This window comes from Ursus americanus, chromosome 24 (assembly GCF_024610735.1).
Source record: "Ursus americanus isolate L20-20 chromosome 24, mUrsAme1.1.p, whole genome shotgun sequence".
Lineage (NCBI taxonomy): Eukaryota > Metazoa > Chordata > Mammalia > Carnivora > Ursidae > Ursus > Ursus americanus.
In genome coordinates, this window is record NC_142150.1 from 33,449,430 (window position 1) to 33,472,142 (window position 22,713).

At 36.2% G+C, this 22,713-nt stretch overlaps 2 protein-coding genes across 2 annotated transcripts; both read left to right on the forward strand.

Moving 5' to 3' along the window:
• The first annotated feature begins 4,255 nt into the window (after positions 1–4,255).
• Positions 4,256–5,240, forward strand: LOC123785241 (olfactory receptor 5L1-like). Its single transcript, XM_045786960.2, has one exon. It carries the CDS (start codon positions 4,286–4,288, stop codon positions 5,228–5,230), a length of 945 nt encoding a protein of 314 aa, XP_045642916.2. The 5' UTR covers positions 4,256–4,285; the 3' UTR covers positions 5,231–5,240.
• An 8,309-nt stretch (positions 5,241–13,549) lies between these two features.
• Positions 13,550–15,937, forward strand: LOC123785242 (olfactory receptor 5L1-like). Its single transcript, XM_045786961.2, has one exon. The coding sequence runs from the start codon at positions 13,587–13,589 to the stop codon at positions 14,529–14,531; it is 945 nt and encodes a 314-aa protein (XP_045642917.2). The 5' UTR covers positions 13,550–13,586; the 3' UTR covers positions 14,532–15,937.
• Positions 15,938–22,713: the final 6,776 nt, after the last annotated feature.

Here is a 22,713-nt window from a genome sequence, read left to right on the forward strand (position 1 = left end):
TTTAGCCCAGAAATCCAAGGTTGATTTAACATATGAAAAATAATGCAATAGATCAATTACATAGAATAAAAGGCAACAAAAACCACATATTCACCGTATAGATACAGAAAAATTATTTGACACCATCTAGCATCCATGCAAGATAAAAATTACCAATACAGGTAAAGTAGAAGATATTACTTCAATCTACCAAAGCTGTTGCTATCATCACACTTAGAGTTAGGGAATGAGTGATCTTCCCTATAGTTTAAAAATGATGCGGGATGTCTACTCTCAGTACTCACAGACAGATTGAAATACCAATAGATTGATAAAAATACACAGAAAGATAGATACATAGATTAATAAATCGATCAGTCCAGCAGTCAGTCATCCAGATTTGAAGTAAAACTGATTTTATTCACATTATACATGATCTTTTAAGAAGAAAACCCTGAGAAATCCACACACACACACACACACACACACACACACACACATGCACGCACCCTACTAGCACTATTAGAACTAATAATTGATTTCAACATGTTCACGAAATACAGCATCAGTATTTCAAAATTATCTTTTGCCTTCATGGTACCAAAATAAAATCCCAAAGTAAAACTAAGAAAATAAATTCTTGAACGTATCAAAAAGATTCCGATACTTATAAATAACAAAACACTACTATTGAGAAAATGAAAATATTGTAAATGGTACTGGTATTTGGTGAGCATATACTTCAGCATAATAGAATTGAGGGTCCAAAATTAAACGGATTTATGGTTGATTGATTCTGACAAGCTGCCGAGGCAGTCTCCTGAAGTTGGATAATCTTTTCAACAAATGGTAATGAGCATCAGGGTATCCATATGCAAAAAAGATACATTTCAATTTACTTCATACCATACACAGACATTAGCTCAAAACAGAGCATAGACTTAAATTTGAGAGGAAAAGTGCAGGTTATATAGCCGAGGGAGGACTTGTGCTCAAAATATACAAAGAACACTTAGTAACAGAACATAGAAAACCAAGTAAAATATTTTTTAAATAAGCCAAATATTTGACTAGACATTTATAGAAGTTTTAACCTGAAACAGAAATTGTATAAGATGGAAAGAGGGAGAGTTGCATGCCATGAGTTGCAGGTGCCCTGAATGAGGAGTGAAACATGAAAAATGGCCTTAAGAACACCAACGATCACAACTATCGCTTTCTTTTGGCCCACAGATTTCTACTCATGGGGCAATTCGAAAAAAGATAGTTGGTGAGAACATATGTTCTCTTTCATTAATTGTGAAAGGTGACTTGGAAATGGAGAACCAAAGGGAACGTCTCCTCAGCCTTGGGGGCAGTCTTCCGCACAGCAATTTTAGGAACATATGTATGGTACTTGAGGGTATGCAAATTTATTTACTTGAAATTACTTTCCAACCACATATACCTTTAACATTTAAGTGTACATCCAGTGATACACAGACACAAGTAGAATACTGGGGCCTAGATTGATACCTTAAAGTCAGAAGAAGAACACACTGAGAACAGATAATTGATGTCGTCCCATTCAATGGCGTCCAGCATTGGACACACACTGAAGAAATGCCACCTCAGAAATCCCTCTGGGTTCGTTCTTTTTGCATACATTCATATGGGTGGAAAAACCAGAGGGCCACCATTGCTTTTATTGGCAATTCATGTTGAGTTGATCCAAGTGGCAGCTATCTGTGTCTCCATCATCTCCTTTGTAAGATAGGCATGGTTACTCCTGGCTGGTTACTAGGAAGCTAAAAGGAATTAATACTTGCATAATATTTAGAATAACTTCCAACCCCTAGCAAGAGCTCAATATGTGTGATCTATTCAATAGTTTTCTGACCAGTAGCATCATTAATTTTATGGTATTTAAAGCAATTCTGATGTGGCATTTGTCACTGTGCCCTACAGGAAGAATCTAAGGGATTCTATTGTGTTATTAGAAAGGAAGAAATATTCTTGCTATTTCATTATTGACTTATGGTTGTGTCCCACGGATATGGCACTTAGATGTAATATCAGATAGCACCACGAATGCTGGGAGGGGGCATCGTTGGTTTGAAACAGTCATTTCCCAAATTAGGATAATTTAAAAAATAAATTCCTAATTATGTACCGTAAGGACTAATTATTAGTTGTGTTACAAGACATGTAGTCTCAGTGTAATTTTTATATATTTTGTTATACCGTAGGGGTTAGTAATTGTTTTGGGGCCTAAGGAGCCCATTTCCCAAGAACTTAAATTACAGTATAAGTCTCTGTCTGCTGTACATGTCTTAACATCTTCAGCACCAGGGAGAAAATGTCTATCACTCGGGTCTGCTAGTTAGAACTAGCCTCTGGTTACTTGAAAATAGAAATGAATCTATGTTCCCTGTTAACAATTATTTCAAAGATGTATTGAACTCATCTCTCTTCTAACTAGAGAATGTTTTAACAGAACTTCTATTTGTGTGCAGTTACTGTTTAAAATGCCTTTGTGTTTCAGTATTCAGAAACACTTAATGGTGAATTTAGAACAATTTTCTCTGTAATAATCAAAGATGGGTGTGTATGAAAGAATACAGAATAAGCAATTGGCAGCCCTCTTCTCTCTCTCTTTCTGTTTCCTCTTAACTCCTTTTTTTCAGACCAGTTTTTGCAATGAAATCCAGAATTTATGATCATGGAGGAGTTCCTAAATTGTCCTACTAATACTGGGGGTTACATTTGCCTGCCCACCAGGCTGTTCACAGTCAGGACTTATGAACTCACTCTGCTCAAAAAATGAGATGAACTTTTTTGGACTTGTTTTGGGGTTGCCATGGAATAGTTTCTTATTATCAGGCTAGAACATTAGGAAAAAAAATTACCAAGTTGACTTTCCTGTTTCACTGGGAAGCAGACAAATAACTCAGGTATTTTGATTGTTTTGCTTTTGTTTTATTTCTGTTCTTGGCCAGATAATGAAAACAAAAAGAAAAACAAAAAAACAATGACTTCAAGAAAGTGATATGTTTCCACTTCCTTAAAGTCAGTTGAAGATTTAGAGAAAATACCAAATTACTCTTCTAGTCCAGAACCTCTTCACTCAATTTTCATTACACATATGTGTAGAGGTCACCAGTATACTCCTCCTGCTGCTAGAAGGGAGGGAAGAGAATAGAATCCCTCCATGTCTATCTGCCTTTTCTTTAAGGAAAGATCTCAGTGGTGGATCCCACTGCATCGAGTACACAAAATAACCACTTTTGCCAGACAACTACTTTGAGAACGTGAGTTTTCAGGCACCTCTGTATGACAATTTTCTCTCCTAGAAATGACCCACTGTAATTTAATAATTGCTCAATTGTTAATCATTAACATTTTCCATTGTTAATATTATAAACAGTACTGCAAAGGTAGTGTTGGGCTTCGTTTCTCATGATTTTATCAATGTAATTAAATATTTCTAACTACAGCTTATATTATTAAAGATTTTATTTATTTATTTATTTATTTATTTATTTATTTATTTATTTATTTAAGAGCTACAGAGAGAGAGAGAGAGAGCACTAGTGGGATGGAGGGGCAGAGGAGAGGAAGAAGGAGAAGCAGACTCCCTGCTGAGCAAGGAGCCAAATGCAGGACAACATCCCAGGACCCTGGGATCATAAACAGTACCCAAGGCAGACACTTAACCTAATGAGCCACCCTGGCCCCCCTCTAACAACAGCTTATTAAGAATGAAATCTTTCATAAAAACATAGACTTTTTGTGTTGTCAGGAGTAAGGTTTAATTACTGTAGATCATTACTATAATAATTGATTAAACCATGGATTGTTAGAAACTTTGCTGCAGATATATGTTCCTGAGAGACTCAGTAAAAAAAGGAAAGTATATGTTTTATAGAATCACAGTAGGTGGTACCTTGCTGGCTGAAGCTTCTTAAGGATTTTCAGAGAACAGAGGTTCATTTCTGTGTGGCTTTGAAATGTATCATTGACTCTATTTTAAAATCCATCATAAAATCAAACTTAGTTAATCATCACGATGTGTTGTGATAAAGGTTGGAATCATTTACATTATTTAATATTTCTGCTGCTGATTCTGAACTCAGTTTTGATCATTGGGATCCAGTGAGACATTTAACACCTTGAATTATTTGACAACCGTGTTTTTGTTATTTCTTATAAATACAATATTTGATATCAATGCTATATTTTTTGAAGTTAATATGAACCTGTTTTTTTTCCCCTCCCATTTTAGAAGAAACACAAAATTAAACATTTGTTTTCCTATGCCTGACATATGGCAGAAATGGGGGAGGAGAACTGCACCTCTGTGACAGAGCTCATTCTTCTCGGATTAGCAGATGCCCCTGAGCTCAGAGTCTTCCTCTTCCTGGTGTTCCTTCTCATCTATGGAGTCACCGTTGCAGGAAATCTGGGCATGATTGCAGTGATTCAGGTCAGCTCTCCACTTCACACTCCCATGTACTTTTTCCTCAGCCACTTGTCCTTTGTGGATTTTTGCTACTCCACCATCATCGTGCCAAAGATGCTGTCCAATATCTTAAAGGGGGACAAAGCCATCTCCTTCCTGGGATGCATGGCGCAATTCTACTTGTTTTGTGCCTATGCTATCACTGAGGTCTTCCTGCTGGCTGTGATGGCCTATGACCGCTTCGTGGCCATCTGCAACCCACTGTTGTACATGGTCACCATGTCCCGGAATGTCTGTATGGAGCTGGTGTCTTGCTGCTATCTCTGTGGGGTGGTGTGTTCTCTGATCCACTTGTGTTTAGCTCTGGAGATCCCATCCTATAGATCCAATGTGATTAACCACTTCTTTTGCGATCTACCTCCTCTCTTATCGCTTGCTTGCTCTGATGTCTCTATTAACGAACTCACGGTGTTCATTGTGGCCACTGTCAATGAGATCATCACCATCGTGATCATTTTCACCTCCTACTTGTTGATTCTTATCACCATCCTGAGGATGCGCTCTGCAGAGGGAAGGTGCAAAGCCTTTTCCACCTGTGCCTCCCACCTCACAGCCATCCTTGTCTTCCATGGAACAATTCTTTTCATTTATTGCCGGCCCAGTTCTGGCTACAGTGTAGAGACTGACAAAGTGGCCACAGTATTCTACACCATAGTGATCCCCATGCTGAACCCTCTTATCTATAGTTTGAGGAACAAGGATGTGAAAGAAGCTCTCGGAAAAGTAGTGAGCTCCAAAATATTTTCCTAGAAAATATATCCTTAGGAGGACTCAGGGTCCAAAGTGGAGGCTGGTGGGGTGGTGAATGGGTGGGCTGTAGTGTTCCAGTGGAGGGAAGAGCCAGGAGGTGGGTGTTTCTGAGTGATTCCTTTTGATTCACTTGCCTTTGTGCTTTCAATTTGCCGCAAGGGTAGGATTGTGCACATTTCAAACTTGAAGCCTACCTCTTTTTTCCTTTAGTTTATAATGTCTTAAATGGCTATTAGAATGAATTCTTCAGACGCATTTAGTTTGTGTATAACCTTCATGGAGCTTAATTGAAAATCACGCTTTCTTTTGTTACCTATTATGAAGCTTATCCTTTCCAAAGTTGAATTCCTCCTATTTTACAGTGAAGAATACGTCTTTGCCCAACAGTTTATATACAGAATAAACTTTCACATGTATATGTGTCTTTTTAAACTTTTTTTAAGCTTTATTGTCTATTTCTGGTTTCTTTATTATTTTTGTTGTTACTGTTGCAGGGTCCAGTGTTTTCGGAGCTTCAGATATGATCTCATCTAAAAATATGAAGATAGTACTAATTACTTCCTATGAATTTTAGGAAAATTAAGTTACATGTCACGTGCAGAGAGTCTAGAATGACCCTGGATCAGAATTAGCCCCCCCCCCAACTCTCCCACCCTCCCTCTCTTATATATAGTACTTCTATTATATATCAACTGTCTGTCTCATTTACACACGCACACTCATATATACACACATATACAGGAGTGCGTATATATAAGTCTCCACACACAAGTATACTTGCCATCACTGAATAAATATTGCTTAGGTTATGACTTAGGTCACTCATCACATTGTTTTGTTTGTTTGTGTGTTTGTTTGTTTTTTTACTTTGAATCTCCATTCTAACTCCCACTGGAATAAAGTGCTGTCACTTAAAAGTGAATTCTAACCTACTTGTAGAACACATAAATAGTTCATTTTTAAGCCGAATCATGGAATGTCCATCAACCAAATGTCCGTTGACTGATGAATGGATAAAGAAGAAGTAGTATACATATGCTATGAAATATTAATCAACTACCAAGAAGAATGATATCTTGCCATTTGCAATGATGTGGATGGCACTAGAGAGCATTAGGCTAAGGGAAATATGTCAGTCAGAGGAAGACAAATATCATATGATTACACTCATATGTGGAATTTAAGAACAAAACAGATGAACATGCATGTGGGCAAGAGAGGTAAACCAGAAAACAGACTTTTAACTATAGAGAAGAAACTGAAGGTTGCTGGGGTGTAGGTGGGCAGGGGATGGGTGAAATAGGTGATGGTATTAAGGATGGCACTTGTGATGCACACTGGGTATTGAATGAAATGTTGAATCACTTGAATTCTATACCTGAAACTAATATTACACTGTATGTTAACTAACTGGAATTTAAATAAAAACTTAAAGAAGAAAAAAAGCTGTAAAAAATTCATTTTCAGTGTGCATGTGCACTTCTTTTTTTTTTTTTCATCATTGTGGTTAATGAGTTAATTCTCTCTGCTATGATGGTGTATGATAGCTTCGAGCCATTCCCAACGCCTTCACCACACAGTTGCTGTGTCCCAGAAACCCTGTGCCATACCAGTGGTTGTATCATATGCATAGAGAGCAGCATGTTTCTTGATCCTCACATGTTCTGCTTTCAGAAGATCTCCTTGTGGTTCAACACAATCAACCACTTCTTCTGTTAGATCTCCTCACTAAGGTCTTTTGCTTGTTGTGGGTCTTATCTCAGCCAGTTACTTCTTTTCACTGTCACGACTATTAATGAGGTGAACACACTGCTCGTCATTCTCCTGTCTTAAGTGCTTTTCATTGCCACCAGCCCGCAGAGGCACTCAGCAGGCGGGCACCACAAAATCTTCTCGAACCTGTCAGCTTCTCAAGCGACTGTCTTCAGCATTTTCCACAGCACTATTCTCTTCTACTTTGTGTGATAACTCCCAAAACTCCAAGCACACAGAGTGGTATCTGTGTTTACACAGTGGTGATCCCCATGTTGAATCCCCTCATCTCAGCCTGAGATAGAAGGACATCAAAGTCAAAAAATAACACATTTTTTCCATATCGAATGGATGCATTGGTAAAAGCTTACTCCTGTTATTATAGAACATTTTTCTGTGATTGTTGAGTGACCTGCATATTAAGCTGATTTAAAAAAAATCACTTTAGATTTTCAAAAAGACAGAACATTTACAATAGATAGAATATCAATTTTAGGTCAGAAAAATTATACCTAGATCTGATAATATAAGCTCGGCCAGTTGGTCTTTCTGAACCAGGCTTTAATTACAACTGATATAATATGATATAGTTCATAAAGTGGTATGTGGGACAACATGAAATGTAGACATCTTGTCTGGCATATTGTGTGTGTGCAATAAATGCTAGTTCTATTCTCTTTTCTTCCCTGATAACTGAGAAGTTGTAGGTGTTAAATAAGCAACCAATTTTGTATTTTAAACTTAGTGAACTAGATGACAAGGAAAGATATACATGGTCTCATGTTCAAAAACCTCACAAGCCAGTGTTATTAGTAAATATCAAAATAGGGTTGGTGGGGAGACACAGTTCAAAATCATTTGTGGATAGCAGAGATTGTTTCATAACTGCATGCATCTTTTGCTTGACCTTGAAGGGTGAGCAAGTTTTTAGGAGAAACAAAAGAGAAAGACAAAAGATTTATTCAGGAGCAAAGAACATGAACAATGTTGAAGAGGTGAGCATATATAGTTAAGTCAATGACTCAACAGTATTTTTGAGCTACTATTTTATGCCATATGCATACAAGTTCTGTTTTTAGGTACTCAAAGGAATGAAAAGTTACATAGGCTCAACCTACTATTTTAAATTATTTCGGAAAAGTTCCAGTGTGGAGGATAAACATATTTACAAGAAGTTTAGAAACATTAGCCTGTTTCACAAGCCAATAGTGAGAACAAAGACAAGGAAAATGTATTCATATTCTGTTCCATCTTTCCTTTGTATCACCTATCAATCAGCATAAATATATTATTAATTTATGTGGCCACTTGACCAAAAGCATTCTCAATTCTCTTCATAAGAACTCCCTAGGCAGTCTTCATACAATTATTGAATAGGTTTCTGGAAAATATTGAGAGCCATTTTCTTTCCTTAAATGTTGTTTTATTTTTTTATTTTTATTTTTAAAAAATATTTTATTTATTTGAGAGAGGGAGAGAGCACAGGCAGGAGGGCAAAGGGAGAGGGAGAGAATCTCAATCAGACTCCACACTGAGCAGAGAGCCCAATGGAGCTTGATCCTATGATCCTGAGATCAGGACCTGAGCCAAAATCAAGAATCCGATGTTTGACCAACGGAACCATTCAGGCGCCCCTTAAATGTTATTTTAAATTAACTGTCATTTTTAATGATAATCTAAGCAAATAAGTAATCAAAACTAGATTATTGTGTCTATTAGGAAGGATTAAACTTTTTCTAGTACTAGTAATATTTATTATAAGATGGCCAAATAGATATGGGTTTCTAATTTCCAAACATTTTATGACATCATGTTTTTCTTTCTTCTATCATTAATTTTGCTTGAATTATTTATATATCCTTTGTCCCATACTATTTGTTTTTGGATAACTCTCAAATTAGTTCAGAGAATTATGGAGAGAAAAATTACTAGCTATTTTGTTTAGGGTAAATAAAAACTGCACAATAATCTTATATTGGTTCACGAAACAATTTGAACGGTGATATGATTTTTAAAATATAGTGAGAAATTAAAACAACTTTATCTCAGAAATTTGGGTATATAATTACATCCTACGCTATTTTATATAATCATATATATTCACATCTATGAAATCGCCTTCCTCTACACATTGTCACGTCCTTGATTTGTGCTTAACTGGAACACTGTAGAAAAGTAGCAGAAAGATTATATTACTCTTGTTTGGAATCAATGATGACAATGGAAACTAGCCTATGAAATTTTATTAGATGCTTCCTAGAGTTTACAAGGAAATTTAGATCTTCAAATAACTACATTAGAAAAGAGAAAAACTATTAAAACTAGAAACTCAGCTTCCACATTAAGAAATTTTAAAAAAAGAAGAAGAAAAAACAAAGGAAGGAAATAATAAAGACTAAAGCACAAGCCAATAAAGTAGGAAGATGAAAACAGAGAAGATTAATGAGTTTGTGCTGTGAAAGGATTAATGTAATTGACAAAATTTTAGCTAGAATTACTATGAAAAAAGAAACAAGGAAGGAATTAACACGATCATTGTGAATAGTAACCTTGAAGTAAAACTGGTATTATTCACATTATACATGATCTTTTAAGAGGAAAATCCTAAGCAATCCACACACATACACATGTGTGTGCACCATATTAGGACCATGAGAACTAATAATCAAATTCATCATGATCACAAAAGACAGCATCAATATATCAAAATTATCTTATTTCTTCCTAGTACCAAAATAAAATCCCGATGTAAAACTAAGAAAATAAGTTCCTGAACACATGAAAATATTGGAATACTTAAAAATAAACAACAAAAGACTATGGAAAAACTGAAAATTAAAAACATAGTGTAATTGGTACTGGTATATGGTGGGTGTATACTTCAGCATAATAGAATTGAGGGCCCAGAATTAAAAAGATTTATGGTTGATTGACTCTGACAAGCTGCCGAGGCAGTCTCCTGAAGTTGGATAATCTTTTCAATAAATGGCGATGAGCAACAGGGTATCTATATGCAAAAAAGATACATTTCAATTTACCTCATACCATACACAGACGTTTGCTCAAAACAGATCATTTACTTAAATTTCAGAGGAAAAATGCAGGTCATATAGCCGAGGGAGGACTTGTGCCATATATATATATATGTGTGTGTGTGTGTGTGTGTGTGTGTGTGTGTGTGTGTGTGTGTGTGTTTGTGCCCAAAATATGTAAAGAACTCTAACAGAATATAGAAAACCAAAAACAAAAATTTAAATAGGCCAAATATTTGACTAGACATTTATAGAAGTTGCAATCTGAAACAGAAATTGTGTAAGATGGAAAGACAGAGAGACGTATGCCCTGAGTTGCAGCTGTCCTGAATGAGGAATTAAAACATCAAAAATGGCCTTAAGAACACCAACAATCACAACGATCACTTTCTTTTGACCCACAGATTTCCATTCATGGGGCAATTCAAAAAAAGATAGTTGGTGAGAAATTTTCTTCTCTTTCATTAATTGTGAAAGGTGATTTGAGAATGGAGAACCAAAGGGAACGTCTCCTCACCCATGGGGGCAGGCTTCCGCACAGCAATTTTAGAAACGTATTGTATGGTAGTTGAGAGGACACAAATTTATTTACTTGATATTGCTTTCCAACCACACATACCTTAAAAATTTAAGTGTACATCCAGTGATACACAGACGCAAATAGAATACTGGGGCCTAGCTTGATATTATAAAGTCAGAAGAAGAATACACCGAGAACAGATAATTGATGTAGTCCAATTCAATGGCTTCCATCATTGGACATGCACTCAAAAAATGCCACCTCAGAAATCTCTCTGGGTTCATTCTTTTTTCCATACATTCATATGAGTGGAAAACCAGAAGGCCACCATTGCTTTTATTGGCAATTTATGTTGAGTTGATCCAAGTGGCAAGTGTCTGTGTCTCCATCATCTCCTTTGTAAGATAGGCATGAAACCCAGAACTGTTTCCTGGCTGGTTACTAGGAAGCGAAAAGGAATGAATACTTGCATAATATTTAGAATACTTTCCAACACCTAGCAAGAGCTCAATAAGTGTCATCTACTGTATAGTTTTCTGGCCAGCTGGATCATTACTTTTACGGTATTTAAAGGAATTCTGATGTGGCACTTGTCACTGTCTCCTACAGGAAGAATCTAAGGGATTCCTCATGTGATTGGGAAGGAAGAAATATTCATGCTATTTCCTTATGGCTTCATGGCTGTGTCCCACAGATATGACACTTAGATGTAGTATGACATAGCACCATGAAGGCTGAGAAGGGGCATCTTTGGTTTTAAACAGTTGTTTCCCAAATTGGGATAATTTAAAAAATAAATCTCCTGATGATATGCCATAAAGATTAATTATTAGTTATGTCACACGACATGTAGTCTCAGTTTAATTCTTATGTATTTTGTTATACCATAGGGATTAGTCATTGTTTGGGGGCCCAAGGAGCCCATTTCCCAGGAGCTTAAATTACACTATAAGTCTCTGTCTTCTGTACATGTCTTAACATCTTTGGCTCCTAGGAGAAAATGTCTGTCACTCGGGTCTGTTAGTTAGAACTAGCCTCTGGTTACTTGAAAATAGACATGAATGCAGGTTCTCTGTCAACAATTATTTTAAACATGTATTGGAGACATCTCTCTTTTAACTAGAGAATGTTTAGCAAGATTCCTCTGCAGGTATAGTTTAAAAAGCCTTTGTATTTCAGTATTCAGAAACACTTAATGGTGAATTTAGAACAATTTTCTCTGTAACATCAAGGATGGATGTGTATGAAAAAATACAGAATAAGCAAATGGTAGCCCTCTTCTCTCGTTCTCTTTCTGTTTCCTTTTAACATTTTTTTTTTCCAGACCAGATTCTGCAATGAAATCCAGAGTTTATGATCACGGAGAAGCTCCTTCATTTTCCTGCTATGCTGAGGGTTGCATTCATCTGTCCTCCAGATGGTCATGGACAGTCCAGACTTATGGACTCGCTCTGCTCAGAAAATGAGATGAATTCTTTTGGATTTGTTTTGGGGTTGCCATGGAATAGTTTCTTATCCTCAGGCTAGAACATTAGGAAAAAAATGTACCAAGTTGACTTTCCTGTTTAACTGGGAAGCAGGCAAATAACTCAGGTATTTTGTTTTGTTTTGCTTTTGTTTTATTTCTGCTCTTGGCCAGATATTGAAAAACACATGACTTCAGGAAAGTGATACGCTTCCACTTCTTTAGACTTAGTTCAACATATGGAGAAAATACAGTTATTCTTCTAGTCCAGACCTCTTCACTCAATTTCCATTACCCATATGTGTAGAGGTCACCAGTATACTCCTCCTGCTGCTAGAAGGGAGGGAAGAGAATAGAACCCCTCCATGTCTATCTGCCTTTTCTTTAAGGAAAGATCTCAGTGGTGGATCCCACTGCATCGAGTACACAAAATAACCACTTTTGCCAGCCAACCACTTCGAGAACTTGAGAGAGTTTTCAGGCACCTCTCTTTGATGCGGGTGAAGATTGAATATTTCAGTTAGAGCCAAACCAAAGGTATTGATAGATAAATCTATCAGAGGTATTCATACCCTCTATGTACATCTTTATATACATCTACTAATATACACCAGGTGGACTATTTGGTATCCTCTTTCTTTTCTTAATTTACCACCAGCATGATAATTTTCTCCACTAGAAACGACACCCTGTAATTTAATAATTGTTCTATTGTTGATCATTAATTTTCCATATTTAATATTATAAACAGTACTTCAATGTACCTTTGGTTTAGTTTTTCATGATTTTATTAATGTGATGATATATTTCTACCATAGCTTATTAACAATGAAATCTCTCATAAAAATATATAGCTTTTATTGTCATCAGGATTAAGACTGTAGATCATTACTGTAGATCATTACTATGAGAGTTGATTAAACCACGTTCTTCATTTGGTGTAAAATTTTCATTTTCAATCTATATTCTACATCTCTTGGCTCATAATTCAAAAATTAAAAGCGTTTTATGACAGAAACCGGGGATATACTGTATGGTGACTAACATAATATAATAAAAAATCATTAAAAAAAACGTTTTATGAGCTGCAGACCTCAAAAAATTTATCACAATCCCCAAAAATGGAGTGCTAAAAAACTTTGCTTCAGATATATGTTCCTGAGAGACTCAGTGAAAAAAAGAGAGTATACATTTTATAGAATCATGGTAGGTGGTACCTTGCTGGCCGAAGCTTCTTAAGGATTTTCAGAGAACAGAGGCTCATTTCTGTGTGTCTTTGAATTGTATCTTTGATTCTTTTTTAAATTCCATCAAACAGTCGAACTTCGTTAATCATCTCTATGTATCGTGGTAAAGGTTGGAATCATTAAGTTTTTTAATGTTTCTGCTTTTGTTTAAGTCAATTTTGATCAGTGGGATCTACTGAGACATTTATCATTTCGAATTATTTGATAGCAGCGTTTTTGTTCTTATAAAAACAATATTTGATATCAATGCTATATTTTTTGAAGTTAATATGAACTTGTTTTTCTCCTCCCATTTTAGAAGAAACACAAAATTTAACATTTGTTTTCCTAAGCCTGACCTATGGCAGAAATGGGGGAGGGGAACTGCACCTCTGTGACAGAGTTCATTCTTCTCGGATTAGCAGGTGCCCCTGAGCTCAGAGTCTTCCTCTTCCTGGTGTTCCTTCTCATCTATGGAGTCACCGTTGCAGGAAATCTGGGCATGATTGCAGTGATTCAGGTCAGCTCTCCACTTCACACTCCCATGTACTTTTTCCTCAGTCACTTGTCCTTTGTGGATTTTTGCTACTCCACCATCATCGTGCCAAAGATGCTGTCCAATATCTTAAAGGGGGACAAAGCCATCTCCTTCCTGGGATACATGGTGCAATTCTATTTATTTTGCACATGTGTGGTGACTGAGGTCTTCCTGCTGGCTGTGATGGCCTATGACCGCTTCGTGGCCATCTGCAACCCACTGTTGTACATGGTCACCATGTCCCAGAATGTCTGTATGGAGCTGGTATCTTGCTGCTACCTCTGGGGGATGACGTGTTCTCTGATCCACTTGTGTTTAGCTCTGGAGATCCCATCCTATAGATCCAATGTGATTAACCACTTCTTTTGCGATCTACCTCCTCTCTTATCGCTTGCTTGCTCTGATGTCTCTATTAACGAACTCACGGTGTTCATTGTGGCCACTGTCAATGAGATCATCACCATCGTGGTCATCTTCACCTCCTACTTGCTGATTCTCATCACCATCCTGAGGATGCGCTCTGCAGAGGGAAGGCGCAAAGCCTTTTCCACCTGTGCCTCCCACCTCACAGCCATCCTTGTCTTCCATGGAACAATTCTTTTCATTTATTGCCGGCCCAGTTCTGGCTACAGTGTAGAGACTGACAAAGTGGCCACAGTATTCTACACCATAGTGATCCCCATGCTGAACCCTCTTATCTATAGTTTGAGGAACAAGGATGTGAAAGAAGCTCTCGGAAAAGTAGTGAGCTCCAAAATATTTTCCTAGAAAATATATCCTTAGGAGGACTCAGGGTCCCAAAGTGGAGGCTGGTGGGGTGGTGAATGGGTGGGCTGTAGTGTTCCAGTGGAGGGAAGAGCCAGGAGGTGGGTGTTTCTGAGTGATTCCTTTTGATTCACTTGCCTTTGTGCTTTCAATTTGCCGCAAGGGTAGGATTGTGCACATTTCAAACTTGAAGCCTACCTCTTTCCTTTCCTTTAGTTTATAATATCTTAAATGGCTATTAGAATGAATTCTTCAGACGCATTTAGTTTGCTGTATAACCTTCATGGAGCTTAATTGAAAATCACGCTTTCTTTTGTTACCTATTATGAAGCTTATCCTTTCCAAAGTTGAATTCCTCCTATTTTACAGTGAAGAATACGTCTTTGCCCAACAGTTTATATACAGAATAAACTTTCACATGTATATGTGTCTTTTTAAACTTTTTTTAAGCTTTATTGTCTATTTCTGGTTTCTTTATTATTTTTGTTGTTACTGTTGCAGGGTCCAGTGTTTTCGGAGCTTCAGATATGATCTCATCTAAAAATATGAAGATAGTACTAATTACTTCCTATGAATTTTAGGAAAATTAAGTTACATGTCACGTGCAGAGAGTCTAGAATGACCCTGGATCAGAATTAGCCCCCCCCCCCAACTCTCCCACCCTCCCTCTCTTATATATAGTACTTCTATTATATATCAACTGTCTGTCTCATTTACACACGCACACTCATATATACACACATATACAGGAGTGCGTATATATAAGTCTCCACACACAAGTATACTTGCCATCACTGAATAAATATTGCTTAGGTTATGACTTAGGTCACTCATCACATTGTTTTGTTTCTTTGTGTGTTTGTTTGTTTTTTTACTTTGAATCTCCATTCTAACTCCCACTGGAATAAAATTCTATCACTTAAAAGTGAATTCTAACCCACTTGTAGAAGACATAAATAGTTCATTTTTAAGCCAAATCATGGGATGTCCATCAACCAAATGTCCGTTGACTGATGAATGGATAAAGAAGAAGTAGTATGCATATGCTATGAAATATTAATCAACTACCAAGAAGAATGATATCTTGCCATTTGCAATGATGTGGATGGCACTAGAGAGTATTAGGCTAAGGGAAATATGTCAGTCAGAGGAAGACAAATATCATATGATTATACTCATATGTGGAATTTAAGAACAAAACAGATGAACATGCATGTGGGCAAGAGAGGTAAACCAGAAAACAGACTTTTACCTATAGAGAAGAAACTGAAGGTTGCTGGGGTGTAGGTGGGCAGGGGATGGGTGAAATAGGTGATGGTATTAAGGATGGCACTTGTGATGCACACTGGGTATTGAATGAAATGTTGAATCACTGAATTCTCTACCTGAAACTAATATTACACTGTATGTTAACTAACTGGAATTTAAATAAAAACTTAAAGAAGAAAAAAAGCTGTAAAAAATTCATTTTCAGTGTGCATGTGCGCTTCTTTTTTTTTTTTCCATCATTGTGGTTAATGAGTTAATTCTCTCTGCTATGATGGTGTATGATAGCTTCGAGCCATTCCCAACGCCTTCACCACACAGTTGCCGTGTCCCAGAAACCCTGTGCCATACCAGTGGTTGTATCATATGCATAGAGAGCAGCATGTTTCTTGATCCTCACATGTTCTGCTTTCAGAAGATCTCCTTGTGGTTCAACACAATCAACCACTTCTTCTGTTAGATCTCCTCACTAAGGTCTTTTGCTTGTTGTGGGTCTTATCTCAGCCAATTACTTCTTTTCACTGTCACGACTATTAATGAGGTGAACACACTGCTCGTCATTCTCCTGTCTTAAGTGCTTTTCATTGCCACCAGCCTGCAGATGCACTCAGCAGGCGGGCACCACAAAATCTTCTCGAACCTGTCAGCTTCTCAAGCGACTGTCTTCAGCATTTTCCACAGCACTATTCTCTTCTACTTTGTGTGATAACTCCCAAAACTCCAAGCACACAGAGTGGTATCTGTGTTTACACAGTGGTGATCCCCATGTTGAATCCCCTCATCTCAGCCTGAGATAGAAGGACATCAAAGTCAAAAAATAACACATTTTTTCCATATCGAATGGATGCATTGGTAAAAGCTTACTTCTGTTATTATAGAACATTTTTCTGTGATTGTTGAGTGACCTGCATATTAGGCTGATTTAAAAAAAATCACTTTAGATTTTCAAAAAGACAGAACATTTACAATAGATAGAATATCAATTTTAGGTCAGAAAAATTATACCTAGATCTGATAATATAAGCTCGGCCATTTGGTCTTTCTGAACCAGGCTTTAATTACAACTGATATAATATGATATAGTTCCTAAAGTGGTATGTGGCACAACATGAAATGTAGACATCTTGTCTGGCATATTGTGTGTGTGCAATAAATGCTAGTTCTATTCTCTTTTCTTCCCTGATAACTGAGAAGTTGTAGGTGTTAAATAAGCAACCAATTTTGTATTTTAAACTTAGTGAACTAGATGACAAGGAAAGATATACATGGTCTCATGTTCAAGAACCTCACAAGCCAGTGTTATTAGTAAATATCAAAATAGGGTTGGTGGGGAGACACAGTTCAAAATCATTTGTGGATAGCAGAGATTGTTTCATAACTGCATGCGTCTTTTGCTTGACCTTGAAGGGTGAGCAAGTTTTTAGGAGAAACAAAAGAGAAAGACAAAAGATTTATTCGGGAGTAAAGGACATGAACAATGTTGAAGAGGTGAGCATATATAGTTAAGTCCCTGACTCAACAGTATTTTTGAGCTACTATTTTATGCCATATGCATACAAGTTCTGTTTCTAGGTACTCAAAGGAATGAAAAGTTACATAGGCTCAACCTACTATTTTAAATTATTTCGGAAAAGTTCCAGTGTGGAGGATAAACATATTTACAAGAAGTTTAGAAACATTAGCCTGTTTCACAAGCCAATAGTGAGAACAAAGACAAGGAAAATGTACTCATATTCTGTTTCATCTTTCCTTTGTATCACCTATCAATCAGCATAAATATATTATTAATTTATGTGGCCACTTGACCAAAAGCATTCTCAATTCTCTTCATAAGAACTCCCTAGGCAGTCTTCATACAATTATTGAATAGGTTTCTGGAAAATATTGAGAGCCATTTTCTTTCCTTAAATGTTGTTTTATTTTTTTATTTTTATTTTTAAAAAATATTTTATTTATTTGAGAGAGGGAGAGAGCACAGGCAGGAGGGCAAAGGGAGAGGGAGAGAATCTCAATCAGACTCCACACTGAGCAGAGAGCCCAATGGAGCTTGATCCTATGATCCTGAGATCAGGACCTGAGCCAAAATCAAGAATCCGATGTTTGACCAACGGAACCATTCAGGCGCCCCTTAAATGTTATTTTAAATTAACTGTCATTTTTAATGATAATCTAAGCAAATAAGTAATCAAAACTAGATTATTGTGTCTATTAGGAAGGATTAAACTTTTTCTAGTACTAGTAATATTTATTATAAGATGGCCAAATAGATATGGGTTTCTAATTTCCAAACATTTTATGACATCATGTTTTTCTTTCTTCTATCATTAATTTTGCTTGAATTATTTATATATCCTTTGTCCCATACTATTTGTTTTTGGATAACTCTCAAATTAGTTCAGAGAATTATGGAGAGAAATATTACTAGCTATTTTGTTTAGGGTAAAATAAAAACTGCACAATAATCTTATATTGGTTCATGAAACAATTTGAACAGTGATATGATTTTTAAAATATAGTGAGAAATTAAAACAACTTTATTTCAGAAATTTGGGTATATAATTACATCCTACACTATTTTATATAATCATATATATTCACATCTATGAAATCGCCTTCCTCTACACATTGTCACGTCCTTGATTTGTGCTTAGCTGGAACACTGTAGAAAAGTAGCAGAAAGATTATATTACTCTTGTTTGGAATCAATGATGACAATGGAAACTAACCTATGAAATTTTATTAGATGCTTCCTAAAGTTTACAAGGAAATTTAGATATTCAAATAACTACATTAGAAAAGAGAAAAACAATTAAAACTAGAAACTCAGCTTCTACATTAAGAAATTTAAAAAAAAGAAGAAAAAACAAAGGAAGGAAATAATAAAGACTAAAGCACAAGCCAATAAAGTAGGAAGATGAAAACAGAGATTAATGAGTTTCTGCTGTGAAAGGATTAATGTAATTGACAAAATTTTAGCTAGAATTACTATGAAAAAAGAAACAAGGAAGGAATTAACACAATCATTGTGAATAGTAACCTTGAAGTAAAACTGGTATTATTCACATTATACATGATCTTTTAAGAGGAAAATCCTAAGCAATCCACACACATACACATGTGTGTGCACCATATTAGGACCATGAGAACTAATAATCAAATTCATCATGATCACAAAAGACAGCATCAATATATCAAAATTATCTTATTTCTTCCTAGTACCAAAATAAAATCCCGATGTAAAACTAAGAAAATAAGTTCCTGAACACATGAAAATATTGGAATACTTACAAATAAACAACAAAAGACTATGGAAAAACTGAAAATTAAAAACATAGTGTAATTGGTACTGGTATATGGTGGGTGTATACTTCAGCATAATAGAATCGAGGGCCCAGAATTAAAAAGATTTATGGTTGATTGACTCTGACAAGCTGCCGAGGCAGTCTCCTGAAGTTGGATAATCTTTTCAATAAATGGCGATGAGCAAAAGGGTATCCATATGCAAAAAAGGTACATTTCAATTTACCTCATACCATACACAGACATTAGCTCAAAACAGATCATAGACTTAAATTTCAGAGGAAAAATGCAGGTCATATAGCCGAGGGAGGACTTGTGCTATATATATATATATATGTGTGTGTGTGTGTGTGTGTGTGTGTGTGTGTGTGTGCCCAAAATATGTAAAGAACTCTAACAGAATATAGAAAACCAAAAAAAAAAAATTTAAATAGGCCAAATATTTGACTAGACATTTATAGAAGTTGCAATCTGAAACAGAAATTGTGTAAGATGGAAAGACAGAGAGACGTATGCCCTGAGTTGCAGCTGTCCTGAATGAGGAATTAAAACATCAAAAATGGCCTTAAGAACACCAACAATCACAACGATCACTTTCTTTTGACCCACAGATTTCCATTCATGGGGCAATTCAAAAAAAGATAGTTGGTGAGAAATTTTCTTCTCTTCCATTAATTGTGAAAGGTGATTTGAGAATGGAGAACCAAGGGAACGTCTCCTCACCCATGGGGGCAGTCTTCCGCACAGCAATTTTAGGAACGTATTGTATGGTAGTTGAGAGGACACAAATTTATTTACTTGAAATTGCTTTCCAACCACACATACCTTAAAAGTTTAAGTGTACATCCAGTGATACACAGACGCAAATAGAATACTGGGGCCTAGATTGATATTATAAAGTCAGAAGAAGAATACACCGAGAACAGATAATTGATGTAGTCCAATTCAATGGCTTCCATCATTGGACATGCACTCAAAAAATGCCACCTCAGAAATCTCTCTGGGTTCATTCTTTTTTCCATACATTCATAAGAGTGGAAAACCAGAAGGCCACCATTGCTTTTATTGGCAATTTATGTTGAGTTGATCCAAGTGGCAACTGTCTGTGTTTCCATCATCTTCTTTGTAAGATAGGCATGAAACCCAGAACTGTTTCCTGGCTGGTTACTAGGAAGCGAAAAGGAATGAATACTTGCATAATATTTAGAATACTTTCCAACACCTAGCAAGAGCTCAATAAGTGTCATCTACTCTATAGTTTTCTGGCCAGCTGGATCATTACTTTTACGGTATTTAAAGGAATTCTGACGTGGCACTTGTCACTGTCTCCTACAGGAAGAATCTAAGGGATTCCTCACTGATTGGGAAGGAAGAAATATTCATGCTATTTCCTTATGGCTTCATGGCTGTGTCCCACAGATATGACACTTAGATGTAGTATGACATAGCACCATGAAGGCTGAGAAGGGGCATCTTTGGTTTTAAGCAGTTGTTTCTCAAATTGGGATAATTTAAAAAATAAATCTCCTGATGATATGCCATAAAGATTAATTATTAGTTATGTCACACGACATGTAGTCTCAGTTTAATTCTTATGTATTTTGTTATACCATAGGGATTAGTCATTGTTTGGGGGCCCAAGGAGCCCATTTCCCAGGAGCTTAAATTACACTATAAGTCTCTGTCTTCTGTACATGTCTTAACATCTTTGGCTCCTGGAGAAAATGTCTGTCACTCAGGTCTGTTAGCTAGAATTAGGCTCTGGTTACTTGAAAATAGACACGAATGCAGGTTCTCTGTCAACAATTATTTTAAACATGTGTTGGAGACATCTCTCTTTTAACTAGAGAATGTTTAGCAAGATTCCTCTGCAGTTATAGTTTAAAATGCCTTTGTATTTCAATATTCAGAAACACTTAATGGTGAATTTAGAACAATTTTCTCTGTAACATCAAAGATGGATGTGTCTGAAAAAATACAGAATAAGCAATTGGCAGCCCTCTTCTCTCGTTCTCTTTCTGTTTCCTTTTAACATTTTTTTTTCCAGACCAGATTCTGCAATGAAATCCAGAGTTTATGATCACAGAGAAGCTCCTTCATTTTCCTGCTATGCTGAGGGTTGCATTCATCTGTCCTCCAGATGGTCATGGACAGTCCAGACTTATGGACTCGCTCTGCTCAGAAAATGAGATGAATTCTTTTGGATTTGTTTTGGGGTTGCCATGGAATAGTTTCTTATCATCAGGCTAGAACATTAGGAAAAAAATGTACCAAGTTGACTTTCCTGTTTAACTGGGAAGCAGGCAAATAACTCAGGTATTTTGTTTTGTTTTGCTTTTGTTTTATTTCTGCTCTTGGCCAGATATTGAAAAACACATGACTTCAGGAAAGTGATACGCTTCCACTTCTTTAGACTTAGTTCAACATATGGAGAAAATACAGTTATTCTTCTAGTCCAGAACCACTTCACTCAATTTTCATTACACATATGTGTAGAGGTCACCAGTATACTCCTCCTGTTGTCTAGAAGGGAGGGCAGAGAATAGAACCCCTCCATGTCTATCTGCCTTTTCTTTAAGGAAAGATCTCAGTGGTGGATCCCACTGCATCGAGTACACAAAATAACCACTTTTGCCAGCCAACCACTTCGAGAACTTGAGAGAGTTTTCAGGCACCTCTCTTTGATGCGGGTGAAGATTGAATATTTCAGTTAGAGCCAAACCAAAGGTATTGATAGATAAATCTATCAGAGGTATTCATACCCTCTATGTACATCTTTATATACATCTACTAATATACACCAGGTGGACTATTTGGTGTCCTGTTTCTTTTCTTAATTTACCACCAGCATGATAATTTTCTCCACTAGAAACGACACCCTGTAATTTAATAATTGTTCTATTGTTGATCATTCATTTTCCATATTTAATATCATAAACAGTACTTCAATGTACCTTTGGTTTAGTTTTTCAAGATTTTATTAATGTGATGATATATTTCTACCATAGCTTATTAACAATGAAATCTCTCATAAAAATATATAGCTGTTATTGTCATCAGGATTAAGACTGTAGATCATTACTGTAGATCATTACTATGAGAGTTGATTAAACCACGTTCTTCATTTGGTGTAAAATTTTCATTTTCAATCTATATTCTACATCTCTTGGCTCATAATTCAAAAATTAAAAGCATTTTATGACAGAAACCGGGGATATACTGTATGGTGACTAACATAATATAATAAAAAATCATTAAAAAAAAAAACGTTTTATGAGCTGCAGACCTCAAAAAATTTATCACAATCCCCAAAAATGGAGTGCTAAAAAACTTTGCTTCAGATATATGTTCCTGAGAGACTCAGTGAAAAAAAGAGAGTATACATTTTATAGAATCATGGTAGGTGGTACCTTGCTGGCCGAAGCTTCTTAAGGATTTTCAGAGAACAGAGGCTTATTTCTGTGTGGCTTTGAATTGTATCTTTGATTCTATTTTAAAATCCATCAAACAGTCGAACTTCGTTAATCATCTCTATGTATCGTGGTAAAGGTTGGAATCATTAAGTTTTTTAATGTTTCTGCTTTTGTTTAAGTCAATTTTGATCAGTGGGATCTACTGA

What these genes read in the sequence shown, in the direction of transcription:
- LOC123785241 (XM_045786960.2), top strand. Translation starts at nt 4,286, where the DNA reads ATGGCAGAAATGGGGGAGGAGAACTGCACCTCTGTGACAGAGCTCATT.
- LOC123785242 (XM_045786961.2), top strand. Translation starts at nt 13,587, where the DNA reads ATGGCAGAAATGGGGGAGGGGAACTGCACCTCTGTGACAGAGTTCATT.